General features: G+C 33.9%; 2 protein-coding genes across 2 annotated transcripts; one reads left to right on the top strand and one right to left on the bottom strand.

Annotated features, from left to right (window-relative positions):
- Window positions 1-2,514: 2,514 nt before the first annotated feature.
- Window positions 2,515-3,917, top strand: LOC110734400 (histone H1-like). Its single transcript, XM_021914547.1, has 2 exons — window positions 2,515-2,842; window positions 2,964-3,917. The coding sequence occupies exons 1-2, from the start codon at window positions 2,639-2,641 to the stop codon at window positions 3,648-3,650; spliced, it is 891 nt and encodes a 296-aa protein (XP_021770239.1). The 5' UTR covers window positions 2,515-2,638; the 3' UTR covers window positions 3,651-3,917.
- A 5,168-nt stretch (window positions 3,918-9,085) lies between these two features.
- Window positions 9,086-14,972, bottom strand: LOC110734616. The gene is made up of 8 exons (XM_021914775.1): window positions 12,957-14,972; window positions 12,581-12,804; window positions 12,338-12,402; window positions 11,948-12,181; window positions 11,188-11,314; window positions 10,428-10,750; window positions 9,833-9,977; window positions 9,086-9,358 (listed from the first exon to the last, which is right to left on the bottom strand). Exons 1-8 carry the CDS (start codon window positions 13,207-13,209, stop codon window positions 9,086-9,088), a joined length of 1,644 nt encoding a protein of 547 aa, XP_021770467.1. The 5' UTR covers window positions 13,210-14,972.
- Between the last annotated feature and the right edge of the window lie 3,481 nt (window positions 14,973-18,453).

Genomic DNA, 18,453 nt, shown 5'->3' with positions numbered 1-18,453 from the left:
AAAAATCAATTAATTGTGCATTTATTTTTCAGGCAAAGGTTCAAAATTCTTACATATCAATAGAAACAAAAAATGTAGTGTCGCTTCTCTTATAAGTTTTGTCAACGCGGAGAACACGATGTCTATTTGCCTTATATGTGCTGCAATGTTGGAAGGTCGATCTAGGAAGCTTGTTTTCTTAATGAGCTAAAGATCGATTATTGATGTCTCCTTAACCATCACCGTACCCCGTAGGAGAGTAACGTGATTATATGAATCAATAAACATTGTTGTTGAATGTGTAGCTAAATTGGAACACCGTTGTAGGGATTGCAAGCATGATAGAGCTCCAATATGTAAGGGATCATACAATCTCGTAATCATTACCGCCAATAATACAAAGATCATGCCAGTTTTGGCATTATCAAGGCACCAACCCATCTCTGTTATATTTGAATCATGACCCATTTTTTTGCATTATAACCAAGTAGTCCTAGTGGAATGTTTCCGTGGTTGGGCCTTGTAAAAGCCAAGTAGGGGCAAACCATCGTCAATGTTTGAGTCCGTTGGCTGGTTGACCAATTAGAGAGAGTGAATGCTCACATGTAGTAGTGTTGGTAAGTAATACTTTGTATGTTTTTTTTTCCAAACATAAAAAATAGCCTTTTACATCTAAACAAATGATCCTTACGAAGATGGAAAATCATAAAAGATAACCTTTTACATCTAAACAAATGATCTCTTACAAAGATGGAAAAAAAAATGTTCAACACTTGTGCTAGTAGTATAATTTCAAAGTTTGGAGACTCCAATCAAAGAATACAATGTCTTATAACAATAGTGTATAAATTTTTAGTCAAGTATTATTTTTAAATTTTATCAAGGGAACAAAGTAAAAAATCTCATGTGTTACTTGGGAAAGCTAATTCATAATCCCTCCAAACATATCAAAGGAGGGGGAAGGAGGTTGTCCCCTTCATATTCATTTTTTTTTTTTTTTGTTGTACTCTTTGATTTGTGTGTTCTTCTTTTGTTTTCCAACCACAAAGCCAAGTAAGTTTGATGATAGACAAATTTATATGTGGTTTACTCATGTACCATTCTATTTATTGTTCTTCAAGTATCACATTAAGAATGCCACACATGCTAACACTCTAATATTCATGGTGTTGACTTGGTTTGAGCACTATTTATTTTCATGATTTGTTAGGATGTTATGTTCATGTTTAAATTATAACAAAAGGATATGCATCCTTATTATGTTCATGATGAACTAAGTTAATTGACACTACACTTGAATGTGAGCAATGTTAAGGAATTTTTTTACAATACCATGTCTACTTGTTTATTAATTCAAAGTTATGCTCATAATTTATTGCACTTTACACTTGGTTCAACAACTAACATCTTTGTTCACAAAGGCTTTCTTCAATCCAACTATTTTTGCATTACATTAGCTAACTTAGCAATACCATATATAACAAGATGAAAATCGAGACATAGTGCACTAAGTCATAAAACATCAACACATTATATTGATATATATGATAATACTGGTAATCTTGTGTTGCATGAGTTGAATTTATTAAATTATTGTGTTGCGTGTAGTACAAGATTTTAGAAATAAATAACATAAAAGCGTTAAATGTTGATAATCAAGTTTTTAATCTTATAGGATGATACAATAAGTGAAAGAAGTGCTCAGATAGCACATTCGTGTTAAACGCGTTAAGAAAGTCATTAATAGGATTATACATGGAAATTTATCTACTAACCCATCAACATGCACTACAATAAATTTTCAAAATCATGATATTGTCTTAAGATTAACGGGCAATGTTAAGAATATATACATAGATTTTGCATTCACATATTCTATCATTAATAGCACTAGGAAGCTAAGCATGCATGTTTTTCCCAAACATAATACTCATACACCGTGTGTTCATCTTCATTGGTGTTCTCGCAAACTTTTCAGCACCCAAATCACATCCGATTTCCACGATTTTTGATTCACAACACTCCTCAATTATCCTACAACAGATCCAAGCAAAAAAAACCAAGTTCACACCCAAGCATTCTTGTAAAATCAAGCACAAGCACGACAAACTCACACAAAACCTTCATCATGACCACTGTTGATTCCGACCCATATATCTCCCAACCTCGACCACGCCAAAACCCGAGTAACCCCTCATATGAAAGCTCACATAATTCCCTACCCAAAAAACCAAACCTCATAAAATTCCATCAATCATAGCTCAAGATATACCCACATTAATCCGAGTAAGAAACACACCCTCCAAACCCTTATTCACTAATCCACCAATCCAAAATCCTACACCATCCTTCCTCAATCCTTCACAATACACCACTAACAATTACCAACCGTTGATAAAATCTTATCCAACGATCTAAAATTAAAAATTCGAAAAAGGTTGGCGATCCGTGTGAAGGCCCTCTTGACCAATCAGCGTTGAGCTTTAGGATTTAATTGACGTACATTTCTGACTATTTAAACGCCCTCGGATTAACGTTCTTCTTCGCTCATCACACAAACAGATCTTAATCGTCGGCCTTCATTTCCCGACAGTTTCTCTTTCTCTCTCTAAAATTCTTGATTTTCGTACCCTAGAAAAAAGCTTCGATTTCTGCGAAAATGGCGGCGACTGAGGAACCAATTGTTGCAACTGGGGAGCAAGAGGTTGCTTCTGCTCCGGCAGCCGAGGAAACTCCGAAGGATGAGAACACCGCTGCTGAAGAAGTCGCCGGAAAGCCGAGGAAAGCGAAGGAAGTCAAGCCGAAGAAGGCGGTTACTGCTCCTAAGCCGAGGAAAACTCCTACTCATCCTCCTTACTTTGAGGTAATTGATTTTGGATAAATGTTGATTTATTGTTGATTTGAATTTTGCACTGGTGATTTGTAATTTGAAGTTTTTTTATGTTAATCGATTGATTGATTGAGTTTTCGAATTGGAATTTCAGATGATGAGTGAAGCGATTACGACTTTGAAGGAGAGGAATGGTTCGAGTCAAAAGGCGATTCAGAAATTCATTGAGGAGAAGCATAAGGATCTTCCTCCGACGTTCCGGAAGCTTCTTCTTGTGAATTTGAGGAAATTCGTTGCTTCTGGTCGTCTTGTGAAGGTTAAGGGATCCTTCAAGCTTCCTTCTGGTCGTCCTACTGCTCCTAAACCAGAGCCTGCTCCTGCTAAGAAGACGAAGGCTGTTGTGAAGGCGAAAACTGCTGCTCCGAAGGCGAAAACTGCTGCTGCTAAGCCTAAAGCAGCCGCTGCGAAGCCGAAAGCTAAGGCGAAGGCTGTTGCTGCGAAGCCTAAAGCAGCGGAGGCTAAGCCAAAGACTGTTGCGAAGCCAAAGGCTAAGGCAGCGAAGGCTAAGCCTGCTGCTAAGCCTAAGGCAGTGGCGGCTGCTGCTCCGGCGAAGCCGAAAACTGCTGGTACTAAGAGGAAGGCAGTGGCTACGGTGAAACCGAAGGAGAAGCCGGCGAAGGTTGCAAAAACTACATCAAAGAAGGCTGCTCCTGCTGCTAAGAAGGCAGCTCCGAAGAAGGCGGCTCCTGCTGCTAAGAAGGCTGCTGCAGTGAAGAGTGTGAAGCCGAAGAGTGTGAAGTCGCCGGTGAAGCGATCAATGCCGAAGAGAGGGAAGAAATGATGAATTTTGTTGTCATTTAGATAGTTTCTGGGATGTGGTGGATTGTTTGTAGGATTTGATTGGGATGAATAGTTTTTCTGTAAATGTTCCGATGTTTTAGTGGGTGTAATGTTGAGAGAGTTTTAGCGCCCATAATATACATGGAAGTTGGAATTTCTTCTTTTTCTTTTTAATTTACTTTTTTTTTAGATGGTTTTAATCTGAGATGTTATTTAGATGTAGTTTTAATATATGAGTATTAATATAAGATAAGAATTTTAGATTCAATTAATTGTCTTTCTAATCTCTTTGTTTGTGAATTGTGTAATTGATTGAAATTATGTTGTTCAAGCTTGATGGTATGTCTCTTTTCTGAACATTGATTGAATTTATGATGAATCAAGTGTTGAGTTTGGTATCTGAATCGTATTTGTTCTTCATGGTTTTCAGCGAAGAGCTGAGTTGAAGGGGAGGGTTAGATGAGCTTTGAAGCACTCGTAGTCAATTGAATTGCGCACTAAGGATGTAAGTGTGCTTCTGTGTATTTAGTATTTAATCTTGTGGAAATTGTTATCGAAATCAAAATCTGTGTACCTGTTATAATGTTGTATTGTTTGTGTGTTATACATTGGAAGAACTAGTTAGATTGAGCAAACATTTGGATTATCTTAGCAATGTGCATTTGTGTTTCTTCAATCACAGCTAAGTTGGACTTGGAACAGTGAGACGTTTTCTGTGTGTTGTGCATTGTGTTCTCTTACTCATTTGTCAACGCTTGAGAGCAATGGTGGTATTGTGTTTGAACCTTTGAAAGAGTATGAATATCATTAGGTATTTTGATGGTCCGAGTTTTTGAGTACTCCGTATTATAGTATGTTATTTACTCGGAAGGTTTGCATTCTATGTTACGTTACATTGTAAATGCAGAAATGCTGCATTCTGCTGATTGATTAAAATGAGATTGAGGCTTGTTATAATTTGCAATTATATTGGAAATTTTTTATCCATTACCGATTCACTTTCCTTATTTTTTGATGCCTTCTAAGAGTCTATCTGGCTTATCTGCTCTCCAGCCTGGGAATAGCTGTTTGTTAGAGGAAGTAATTATCCTTATCCCCACAAGTGATGTTTATTGAGCTTGACAATGTTTCTTCAGCCGGTAACTAGGTTTTAAGAGACAGGAGGGGTTCCGGGGGGGGGGGGATCAATGTATGGATTCTGTGTCGAAGTTATTTGATAGAATAGAAGCCATCGAGAAATCACGATGAGGTTTTTTAGGGCCCTGGACAATTATAGCTTGCAAAGAAGCGTAATGGAAATATGGAATAGATTGTGTTTTAAATGAAAACTCGAGAAGGCTCATGATCTTCCTTTAGTTTCATTCCATTTCATAATTTTTAATGCACTGCTGCATAATGTTGAGAATTGAGATATTATTTTCCGTATCTGTTTGTTATTTTAGAATAAATGCGCCTAACCTGAAGTTCCATGTTTGCTCTCTATGGTTGAACTTTCTATACATAATCCCCTGTTCTTCAACTAGTTTATAATATTTTAGAAATTGTATGGTAATCAAAATCTAAATCTGTGAACCTGTAACTTTAAGCAAACATTCTAATTGTCTTAACAATGTGCATTTGTGTTTCTTTAACTATAGGAAAGTTAGAAGACTTGGAACAACGAGGCTTTGTTTCTGTGTGTTGTGCATTGTGTTCTCTTATTCATTGTCGATGGAACAATGGTGGTATCTAATGGGTACTTTTGCGGTCCGAGTTATTGAGTATTGTAGTAGGTCATTTACCCTGAAGGTTTGCATTCTATGGTATGTTTTACTGCCACCTCCTTCCAATTGATTGAAATTAGATTGAGGCTTGTTATAATTTGCAATTATTGGAAATGTTCATCCATCACTGCTTCACTTTCCTTATTTTTTGATGCATTCTAAGAGTCTATCTAGCTTATCTGCTTTCCACCCTGGGAATTGTTGTTTGTTAGAGGAAGTAATTGTCCTTAACCCCACAAGTGATGTTTATTGAGCTTGATAGTGTTTCTTCAGCCTTTAACTAGGTTTACAGAGACGGAGATCAATGGTAGGGATGGATTCTGTGTCGAAGTTATTGAATAGAATAGAAGCCATTGAGTAATCACAGTGAGGTTTTTTAAGGCACTGGACAGTTTGAGGAGAGTTATGGGGAGACTTTAGTCACTGTAAAGGACACATGCTCGTGAAGTTTTTTTTCCTTCTATGTAAAGATGATTTATCTGGAATGTTGCCTTTTTAAAAGACGAAATATGAAGTTATCAAGTTGGTATTGGTGCCTCAATATGTTTTATCATTTCTGTTGAAAGGTGCCATATCATATTATCAGTTTACCACAGGGGGCTCCAAATTATTAGGGTTCTTGCATTGAGAAATTAACCTTTTTTTTTTTTTTTTTTGAGAAATTAACTTAATAGTTGTAAAATCAGTAATATATAAAGTGAAAGGGGGTTTTGGGTGATAAATTTTACTTTTCCAAAATACCCCTCTCATCTTTTATTTTATTTTTTTATTTTTTTTTTTTTTTGTAAAAAAAAAAAACTACCACCTTTTTTTTAAAAAAAAACCAACCATGACTTCACCAATTTTTAAAACCCAATAATATTTTTTAAAATTAGAATAACGTAGATAATATTTCAGGAAAAAAATGGAGAATCGAGATAGGTTTCTTATATTGCACACGCAATGTGCGTGTGTCTCTTAGCTTGTATAATTTAAGAGTCGTTTTGCAACACTTAACCACACCACTCCAAAACCTCAACTCTCAATTGGCTTCCAAATAACTGCATGCTACACAACTCCAAATTTACACTTATCCATAACTTCCTTTACCAAAAAAAAAAAAAAAAAGAAAATCTATAGCTTCCACATACTATTTTTTCCCTAAACATCGGTGTAGTAGCACCGGTACATTCTAGTGTTTATAAAATTTTGAAGCATGAAAAATAGATAGCATCAAGTGACTGTGGTATGTTGTGTTATGGCTTTACCCATCTAAATTCTCGAGGTATTGGAGAAATTTATATTTCAGGATGGTTTACTGGTATTGGTGATCTATGTATGTGGATGCATGAGTTACTCCTCCTTGATCAGGTGCTTTATTTTTTGTTTTTTGCCTCTGGACGCAGATCTCTACAACTACAACTATACCTTGCAAAGAAGAGTAATGGAAATATAGAATAGATTGTGCTTGTAATGGAGACTGGGGAGGACTCATGATGTTACTTTAGTTTCTTTCCATTGCATAATCTTTAATGAACTGCTGCATAATGTTGAGATATTTAATTTTTTCATTTCTGTTTGTATTTTTAGAATAAATGAGCGTAACCTGAAGTTTCCATGTTTGCTCTCTATGGCTGACCTTTCTGTACATAATACCCAGTGCTTTAGCTATTTTAAACTGTTTTAGGATCATTGATGTTATAACGAAACATTGGGTAGGCTTTAGGATGAATGGAGCTAGTAAACATAAAGATTGATAATTTGTGGTGGAAAATTATATGAGAAAAGAGGGACTGTCGACCTGTCCTTGGGGTGGGGGTATAAATATCAAAGTAGGGTTAATCTGATGTGCACATGCCTATTATCACTTTGGATTTGTATTGGGTATCTGATGTCCTAAGATAATGAGCAGAATAGGAGCTCTGGACTCTGGAAAATACTTGCATTATGCCTTCTTGTCTTTACAACTGAAGGGATGTTTGACTTGGTTATTGTTGATCTGGTTAATAAGCTTATTTTTTTTTTAACTTTCTTAGCAGTATTTGCAATATGCACTTGCCAAACTCACACTATATTGTAGATTTGTAGGGATGACTTGAATGCCAAAGAGAAAACTTGCATAATGATTTAGTCTTTTATGGAGTAAAACAGACATATGTGTTGTTAACTCGTTACTTTCCTGTCTACTTTTTTGTTAAGATCATCTGCATACTTTTGTTGAACTTCCTATCAGCTATAATAGGGTGTTGATGTGATCCTTTTAAGAGCTCTTTTGGTCCTTTTTAGGGTTCAGGTTTGGTTCACTCTTGGCATCCTGCACATTGTATTCTGCCGTCTTTTTAGAAGTATTGTACTCTATCAGTCAGCACTTAACTGTTTTGAGATTGTTACGTGTCTGATCTTAACTTGGTAGTTGGCAGTATCTTAAAATAAAGGGCATCTTCTATAAGGCCGTAATCTCTCTATATATTGTGTAGTACCTGTTTGTTGCGTTTGTTGTAATGTTCTTGGCCTTTAATGTCAGTTTTTTATGATCTTCATCTGATGTTAATCTTTCATGTGTAAGATCTTAGTTTCTTCTTTCCTATTGTTCTGTTTTAGGAAAGTATTAAAGCAAAATATTCGAAGGGAAGATATGTATGCTTGTCATATCCTCTAGATGTTTTGAAGGTTCAACGCATGAAGGGATTGATATATCTATTGATGTCAAGAATTCCCTTTGGAATCTTCTCAAGTTTATAGTTACTTTGGAAAAGAAAAGGCAGAAAAAAAAAAGGAAGCTCATTATATAAAGCACTGTGTTTCAAAATTTCAATTTATATTATGCTGTCTCATGATAATTTTAGAAATTTATGGTCCATGAAAAATAAAATCATGGTGCATTGTCTGTTCGCTTGAGAGCTGTAGTATGTGTGCTTTCTATCATTTGCTGTGTGGATTATGAGTTTGAAAATTTCAAGTTTCTTAGGGCGCTTCTTATGAGAAACTTGGTTCTAGCAATTATGGGACTTCATTGCAAGACTTGCAACCCTCATTCTCATTGACTAATTTCTCTCCTATATAGCCTTTTGGTCTGCATTTGCTTGGTGTTGGAGCTATGTAAAGTGGTTTGCCATGATTGCTTATTTACCAGAATTTAGGCTACTTTTATACCCACTATTAGACAACTGTTACAAATTGACTTCTCAAAAAAATTCAAATTTCTGACTGTATTAAACTTAGAAGACAACTTTAAGAATTTTTAGGGCATTTTCTGCCCTGATTTTAGATGTAATGAAGCCTCGATGTATAACTTGAATGCATTGAAGGGCAAAGGAAAATGTTGTCTTTTGAGGTAAGCTATATGAACATTGAGTGGTACTGGTATTTGCTGAAATTCATAGAGAATTAAAGACTGAAATATGTAAGTGTTGGCACTAGGACGTGAGTGTGTCATTGGTTGTTTGGTGGTCAGCATGATGCAACTTAATTAAATTGCATTTTAAACAGCATACTGCTACTTGTGCTTTATTGATCTGTATACTTCCCCAAAATGATGCTTCAGCTGTATCATCTAAATTGTTGTTAGTAGGTAGATGTGCTTGGATCTACATACAGACGTTTGACTCTGTTTTGCCAGAAGAATTCTGAATTGCGGAACAAGAAACTCGAGATGGTGGAAGATTTCAGCTTGCATCCTTTTGGAATCCAGCTCTCATAAATTCCGGAAGCTGCTCCTGTTATTTTTGGTATCTATCAACCCTTCAACTCTTTGGATTGAGTATTTCAGTTCCTGTTGCACATTTAACCTTGAAGGTGATGATACTATGTCTTTCCAAATAGAGCCATCTTGACATGCTGGGTTTGGATCCTTGTAAAGCTCATAAATGTTGTCTGCTTCCTCGTTCAACTCTGAAATTATCTTCAGGCACTTGAATTCCTCTGGATCAACTAGTAGGGTTTTGTCTCTGTCCTTCCATCCTATCAACTTTATACAATAATGGTCTTTAGTACAATAGTTTTATAAAATGCCAAGCAAGAAACAGTTTAATGTTCTGGCTGGCTGCGTGCAGGCTTGGTGTGGGTGAAATTGTTTTGTGCATTTGTGATTCTGTGATTTCTGATTTTGTCCAGATTTTGCACTCAATAAGACTGAGTAGAAATATAAATATTTTCTTGAGATGCAGGAATGATCTTATGCCTAGTGTAACCATGGCTGTTAAGCTTTATGAATGATCTTAATTTGCAATTAATGCATGCGTAGATACAGTCAGCCAGACACATAGAATATAACACTGAGATATATATTTTTGGGCTGAGCAGATATAGTCCTGATCTGTGTTGCCTTATTTACCAATGTTGAATGGTGATATGATTTATTTAGATGAATTTTGTCGGGGATGCTGTTGGTCATTTGTAATTAATGACAATGGTAATGTTAACTGAAGATGAGAAAAATTACCTTAGGTGGACCCTCCAAAGCATTTGTGCAATATAATCTGGCCTGGTCTACTAGTTGGCAATATGCTGGAAATGCAGTTGCAAATCTTTTGTGTGACTTTAGCTGTGAACTCACCCTCACACCTCTCCCACACAAGATAGCCCTCCTGTATGTAAAATGAGAAATTATTTCATTAGTTCCACATTTAACCACGTAGCTTGTTTGTATCCTGCCTATAATATGGTCCAATGGCTAAAGTATGAAGATCCTTCTATGTCTGTGCAGATAATTTTTGTAGGGTGAATGTTGAACCTGTAGAAGTCATTCACATGCTGATTTTCAGTTTTGTAAATTTTGTTCTAAAACATAGACTCATATTTGACTGATTTGACTGGAATGCAGGTCTTTATGAGCTGGACTCCCTTTCTCACCTTCGTTTCCAGTGGTTTGTATTTATACTAATATGACTAGGTATCATGCCTGCCATTATGCACACAATATACAAGTACATCCTTTGCAACTCGGTTTTTTTTAGAAGGAATGTTGTTATATGAGTTGATGATAGGAGTTTCATAGATGGTAGCAGATTTTTTAGAACATTACATTATATGCTTACCTTATGCCTCTAATCACTGCTAAGTAGGCATCACAAACAACACCGACCAACTCTATTCGGTATGGCCTTCTTTTTTTAATGGTTGTTTGCTCCTCCTGTTCGTCTTCTACCTGTTCCCAGTAATTTTCTGTCACAGTTCCATCTTTAGCCACGTGGTATCCAGGTCCCATACGGTATCGTTTACGGTGGACATTCCTGGCCATAGTTATTGTCTGCACTACAAAGGGAAGCCAAGATAGGGTGCCATCCATGATAACATCCCGACCCTCATTCAGTGCTGTCACAAGTACTGAAGCTGCTGCGTCTGCAGATGATTGGTGAACCTGTTTAAAATAAAATCTTATGACCCAAATTATCATGATATGTCACATACTGTACTCAAGAATTAGGAAATAGTGAAGATATGGTGCTGGCCTAGTAACTTAGGAAGTGCATATGCAATTTGATCTTTCTATGTTTTATCCTGCGAGATTTAGACATGATACGTAAAATCTCAAGTTGTGATTAAATCACTTCATAATATTAGATATTTTAGGAATTATGTGTGTTGTTATTTAAATCACAAGCTATTGTTATCTCTAGTCATTTCTGTTCAAATAGGTTCGGGAAGATGCACCTGACCCCTGCAAATCCTTCAATATGCACTGAGGTTTTTTTAAACCGATGTTATTAGTTTTTAGCATGGTGATAATTATTGATATTAATTGGTCTATATGCAATTGAGGCAAGATCATATATCTGGAGAAGAGAAGACAATTACCAGCTCTGCTGTGTGGACTGCGTCGTGATGGCCCCGTGAGCTAAGGGCTCTATAAAATAAGTCTGTTTCTTTGAAAGCATCTGCTTCTATGACTACTGCCTGCCCTGATGCTTCTTGCCAAAATGGTCTGCATGGATGATTGAAATCATGAGGTTAGTTTTCAGAGGTTTCAGTACTTAGTTTTGCAGTTGAACTTTAATATTTGTAGCACTCTATGTCTAAGCATGACCAAATTGCATTAAGATTCTTGTTTCAATTGAAGCATCATTGTTGCAGAGATTAAGAGTCATACGAGATCATATATATATCAGTTATTATTTTAGTGAGCTGCAATAAACAGTAACTGTCTGCTTAAAACTTTATAATTGCCATATTTTCCTCAACTTGACTCATTAGGGTATGAGCTCAAGCCAAGCATTTGAGTTAGGCTAAGATTGTTTACCAGCAAGCAGATCAGGTCTTGTTAATTCCTAAAATGTCAGCAGGAAACAATTCCTTTTGACCGTTAAACATATATCGGGAGTTAAGCAATGAAGTAGAGCCCTTGTGGGTTTGTGGCCCTGTCTTGTGTAAATTAGTAATTTGTATCAGGGAAGTAAGCTGAAAATATTGAATATTTTCCTTTAGCAGAGACATCTGTTTTGATTGATTTCATCAAAGATATTATTTATTGTTATTCTATTATTCCCTTATTGTTTAAATCATCTTTCTCAATATATTTTGCAGGTTTCATGCATAATAAAAGAGATGTATTCCTTACTCAATGAGGATGTCTTTAAGCACTGTACTTTTCCCAGCTCCCATTCCACCACCCATAAAGAGGAGAACTGGACTTCTATCTTTGAAAGCTACCGGTGCCATCACATCTGTGCATTCAGACTCATCGATCTCTGGTTTTGGCTGAGCGAGTCCAATTGCTTTCATTTCTTGTACCAATGTGGTAAATACCCTAGCTACCTTCAAGTCTTTAGTCACCTTCTCTATTATCTTCTCCCTGAACTCATCACATAGCATGAGAAAATGAAAATTTGGTTTCCCTTTTATTGTCGCATTTCTCATATAGTATCATGTAAAATTACTTTAGTCATTGCAAGAAACCATATTGTTCGTTTCTCATGTTTCATACAATGAAAGAGTTTTTCTGACTTACCTTGAGGCAGCTAGCAAAATATTCTTGAGCTTCTTTTTTGGTTCTGGGTCTGGCCCTTGCATCACCTGAAATGTATACCAGCCTAGAATAAGATTCTGTCATGTGTTACGGTACAAATATTGCTACAAACTTATGGATTTTTTTGCAGGGCCTTAGGCAAAAGTTTCATTACCCATAAATTTTCAGCATGATCAATAATTTGGGGTGCTAATTTGATTGCATGCCGGGTCTTTGATGGATTACCTGTTTGAGGGAAGTTTCTGCAAAACTCCAATGAAAGGCGAAGTAACTGAGAATACATCGTTCAAATTCCTCGACTAGCTTGATGAATAGTGAATCACAATCTGGATCACGGGCGAAAAAGGAGTAGACGGTATCCTCCCAACCTTCTCTCTTTTGTATATAATCAGATGCCAATCTGTTGAGCTGTGGACATAGCCTTCTGTCAGGGAATCCTAACTGCCTTGCTGCCCATATTGATCATAAGAGACATTCATAATATTATGAGTCATATTATGTAACGTCCCGATTTTATATCAGGAGATCATAAGATGTATGTTAGTTTGTAAAATTGTAATCGACCTATAAACATGCATCAGGTAGAATTAGATATAATTACCTACATAATGGGAAAATCGCTCGAGCTTTGCCACCCTCTTGGAGCGATCAAACTTGATCCTAGGGACAAGTTTTTGGTTTTTAAGATTTTGTTGATGATACAATGCAGCAGCTGCAGCAATCATTAATCCAACTGTAGACGCGATAAGCATTGCATAGCCATCTGAGGATTTGTTACATTTAGAATTGTCAGAATCAGACTGAGAGGAAAGGATATCATCAAGGTAAGTAGTTATGAAGGTTGATGTTTCCATTGTAGAAAAGATGATGCATTGCCAAAATTAGTAGAAATAGGAGGCAAAACTATATTTATTGATGGATTATGTTATGGAAAAGATCTTACCTTGCTGCATTTCTCTGAATGAATGGGCTGAGGAGAGAGAAACTTCATAGTCTGTGTTGAGATGGCAGATAAGGGGGGTGATTAGTGGAAGAGATCACTCTTTGCCATGCAAATCGTTGTGATTTGTTTTGGCTATGAATTTAATTCTTGTAATTTTGACAAGTGGGTTGTTTTTGTTTTTTTTTTTTTTTTCTTCTCTTCTATTATTTTTATTTTCTCTAATTAAATTCTTTCAAAATTTACTTGTTTTATATATTTTTATTATTCAAGATTTAACTTATTTTTTAATTTCTAAATTTAAGACCGGCATTAAATTCTTTCAAAGTTTAACTTGTTTATTTATTTATTACGGAGTAATTTATTTTATTATTTCAAGATTTAACTTATTGATTAATTTCTAAATTTAGGACGAGCAGAACTTTTTTGTAATTAATTATATTGACAACAAAAATGAATTTATGATAGTAGTCAAAAGTCAATATTCCCTCTATTTTGTACGGTATTGCCGTGTAATAGGAGTTAAAATTATTTGAGCAAATAGTTCACATTAGATGATATGGAGTACGTTTATATTTCTTAAAAAACCTCCATTTGTATAAAGTTTTTTTAATTGCTCTATGTAATTGTATGCTAAGCATAAGAAAACAGACCAATAGTTACACATTAAGACAGGATGAAAAAAGGGCGGGGGTGATTTTAGATGGGCATTAATTTTTTTTTTTTGGTGAAAGATAGGCATTAATAACACTTAAAACATTATTTTTATAATAAACTAGTGTGTACCTTGGCCAGGTTGTTTATTTGAACATTTCTAATTATATAAGCACATTCATTCTTTTTTTTTTTTTTCAATAAAACTTATGGTTTTGAATGAATTTTGCTCCAGTTTGATTGATTGTGAATTGTATGATTTTGAGTATTTTCTTTCATCTGATCCTTATCTTTGTTGTGGTTTTATGTCTATTTGTGTTATGCTTTAAGTACTGCAACAACTATTGACTAACTATTCATAACACACTATATTTATATTGGTATTTTGAAAACAAAGACACAATTATCAAAATAATTAAACAACTAAAGTTATTTTAGAACAACAATTTACCTGTCTTGCTTTTATTATCTCAATGAGTATTAGCAAATAATAGAATTGATTTAAAAAAATAGTAGCTAGTAATCAAATGCTCTCCAATCCATATATAAAACATGATTAATCACATCTTGGTGGTCTTGAGTTCAAACCTTATGCTAAGCATTTTTGAGTTTATTAGTTGAAAGATGATGATGTGGCGGCGAGTTTAGTATAGGAGGATGTCATATGGCACATAAGCGTTTTTAAAAACGCTTTTTAATATATAGTACAGATTTTACTTGTATTTTATGCAAAGCACCTACTAAGATTTAAGTTGCTTACAATTTTTTTGGTGCACACCAGGGGCTAAGTCCTAGAAAAAAAAAAACATAAAACAAATTAAGAAAAAAAAAACATAAAACAAATTAAGGAGGAACAAAACGTGGCAAAGTGACACTTGCTACATCATCATTATGCAAAAGGCCTAAAGCGAGGGGGAACTTGAATCAACTCAATTCAATTGTTTTGAGATACCCCTTGTGTAATACTCAGTATTTTTGAAACGTATTTTCTGATTAATTAATTTATTAGTATTTTCTAAAAAGGATATTTTAGTAATTTATTTTACTGTTTGAATGGAGCTAAAATGATATTTGAATTTTGGCGCCAAGCATTTTAAAACTTAATTATTATTTTGAATAAGATTTATTATCCATTTATTTTATTTTAAAAACCAGATTTTATATGATATTTTAATTAAGCAAATTATATTTTCTTATTTAATTGATAAAGAGCCGAATTTCCTAAATAATTAACTAGGAATTTTCGGATTTTCTTAGTGAGATTAACTAGTGAATAATTGGTATTTTCCTAATTAATTATTTTATACAAAATATATTATTTACACAATCATTTTTAATGCTTAAAATCTAGCAAATATTTTCCTAAAACTAGTAGTGGAGGTCCAAAAATATGAGCATGGATATGCTCAATACTTTTGGACACCCTATGTTAATTTTGGGTTAATTATTTTGTTAGTTTTGTATTTTAATTATCTTTCTTAAATTCCTTATTTCCTTAATTCCTATTTTCCATCTCACAAAGATTTGATATCTTATTTATTTACCTTAAACCACTCTTGATTATTCCCTAAGAAAAGCCATTTGCCATATTATTTTTTATGACAACACACTTTTCATAATTAATTATTTCTTAGTCACCATAATATTAAACCTTTCTTAATTTTTAAACTCTCTTCTCCAAGTAATTTCCTTAAATCAATTTACCATAATTCTTCCTACATTCTCCTACCATAATTCTTGCATGAGCTAGCCTATAAATACCCCCTCATACCTCTCATATTCTTCACATCAAAACCCAATTCTCTTCTTCTCTCTTATTCTTCTTTTCCCTTAACCTTTTCATACTTTTCTTCTCCTCTTTTCTAAAAGAAAATCAGTCCGTATATCTTTGGAGCCAATTTCAGAGCACTTCTGGTCAGTTTTGGGATTTTGCTATTTCACGGAAATTTGTTCCTCTCGAAAAACCTTTAGGTTAGACTCAAGAATCACCCAATTCGGAATTATACTGAAGGAGTTATAGCCTTTGCAAGTTCTGCCTATTCTTTCCAACGCAAATTCAATTCTCTTTAATCCTATTCCTTTATTTTCTTCATGGTTAGTTTTCTAAAATATAAATACCTATTTCAAAGCTATAATTTTATATTAAAGTATTATTTTTAAAAGAGTTTTATAGTCCATGCACATTAGATTTGGGTTTATGTCTAAAGATGTTGTGATAACCTTATAGTTATGTTAATTGCAAGGTGTATTCGTAATTGAACTTTGAAAGTGTAAAGTGTTGATTGATATTCGGAATCAAGGTACGTTTAGGTGGCTAGATACTTTTGAAAGTGATTGGTTTGAATAACATGTTTTATATGATTTTATTGGTGATTGAATTAAATTGATTTGAATTATGATTTTTGAAATAAAGTATGTTTGGAGGTGTTGATTTAATATTTGTTTTAATAAATGTATTTTTGAAGGATTGATTTTAAAATCATGTTTTGAATTGTTTGAATTACTATCATGTTTAAATAATGGAATTGATTTGAAAAGCTTGTTGAATTAATCAAAAGGTTCTTCAAAGCAAGAGTTATTGATTTTGAAAAGTTATTAATATGAGATTTAATTCTCAAATATTTATTAAAAGATTGATTTTGAAAGCATGTTGAATTGAATAAAAGGATTTTTTTATTTAATCTATTATAAAGGTTGATTTTATTTAAAGAGGAATTTCATGAGGATTTATTGAATTATTATTAAAGCTTTACAAGCATGTTGATAGTAATCCCACTATGCAGATTTGGTTGATAAGACTCTGGACTTTGTATGACCGAGTCTTTCCTCAAGAATAGCCTTGAAATAGTAGGAGACTAGTTTGGGGGGTGTGCACACTTGGGTGAGAAATTGGTTTTTATTAATGAATTATTTGAAATATTGATTTATTGGAATTGGTTTTGGAATTATTGGATTAACATTGTGGTTTTAAAAGCATGTTTGCAAATAAATTGAGTTTACAATATCTTGCACTTATCGTACTTAACCTATTTTGCTAATCCGTATTTTCTATTTGTTTTGGTTTGCCCTGTTTACCTTAATGGTAAGCAGTGTTGACTATTTTCAGGTGGAGTTATGAATGAGCATATGGGAGTCCTGGGATTTGCTTCACCTAGCTTAGGAGTGTTGGTTTTGTCTTTATTTTGAGTACTCATAAGAATGTTACTATTTTTATAAGCATTAATTAAAGAAAGTTGGGTTTTCCGCTGCAAGTTTTGTTATTGAGTTAAGTATTTTGAGTACCTTGCGTAATCATGCGGCGGTAACACGCCTAAGTCTATCTATACGCATTATACTTGTATTTCCGTACAAGGAGATTTGGGGGTGTTACACCTTGATTAGCAAACCAATCTATATCTTTGTTTCCTCCTTTGTAAGTCTGATTCACTTCTACCGTTTGGATTAGCTATGACTTTGTGAGTTCGTGACAATTCGCAATGTGATATTGTCACGTGTATCAGTCAAACGGTTACATTTAATTTTAAACGGAGGAAACACCAAATTAGGCCAACCAAATTGTGTCTTTTTTTTATGCGAACACTTCAAAAAGATGTTTTATGACTGAATGAGGAATGACTAATTAAGAAAGTAATGAAATATGCTAATCAATAACTTAATATTAACACAGACACCGGGAGCAACACGTGTCACATCCTGGTGTTGTTTTTTCCCTCCAAAATTCCCCTTCCCTTTTTAAACTTCCTCTTTTTTTTTTTTTTTTTTTTTTTTTTTTTTTTTTTGTTAATATTTGATTCTATACTAATATTATTTTAAATCTTTCATATTATTTTTATGGAAAATATATTCCTTTTTATTTGGTGTTCATAATTTTTCTATACACATTTACCTAAATAATTATTCCAACTCCTTTTTAATCATCTTCTAAATGGAGCATTATTAGATTTTGCCAAAAAAATAATAATAAGATTGATTCATATAATTGATGTTAGAGAAATTATTTCAAAACATCATTTAATTTTTTTTTCAAATACCTCTAGCTATTATTTTATTTCTATTTCAATATAAGTTTATATTCAAATTAATCATTTAACTTTATATAACTTTATTTTCATTGAAATGATTTTCAAAGTGATATAGTATGTGTAATTAATATATTTATCATAAGGGCTAAGTGATGAGAATCGATCTCAAGATCACTTGGATCGGGAGGGGAACTCTAACCACTTGAGCTATCCCTCACTCTTTGTTTGAATAATTTTTGATGTTTATTAAAAGACATTTACAAATAAGTACTTACTAATATGACCACTAGACCTGATAAAACCAAGCCTCGCCTGAAAAAAATCTCGAGTATGGGCAGCACAAAAAATCCATTTTTTTGGCTTTGCTTATTGATATAAATTATGACAATATAATTTCTATATATTTGATGTGTATGTTTTAATTTTATTTGTTAAATATAATTAATTTTCTTAAAAATTATTAGATTTACCGTGCGTGGCAC

The sequence above is a fragment of the Chenopodium quinoa genome, unplaced genomic scaffold (genome assembly GCF_001683475.1).
Source record: "Chenopodium quinoa cultivar QQ74 unplaced genomic scaffold, ASM168347v1, whole genome shotgun sequence".
NCBI classification, from domain to species: Eukaryota; Viridiplantae; Streptophyta; class Magnoliopsida; order Caryophyllales; family Amaranthaceae; genus Chenopodium; species Chenopodium quinoa.
This window is presented reverse-complemented; position numbering and strand designations above follow the sequence as displayed.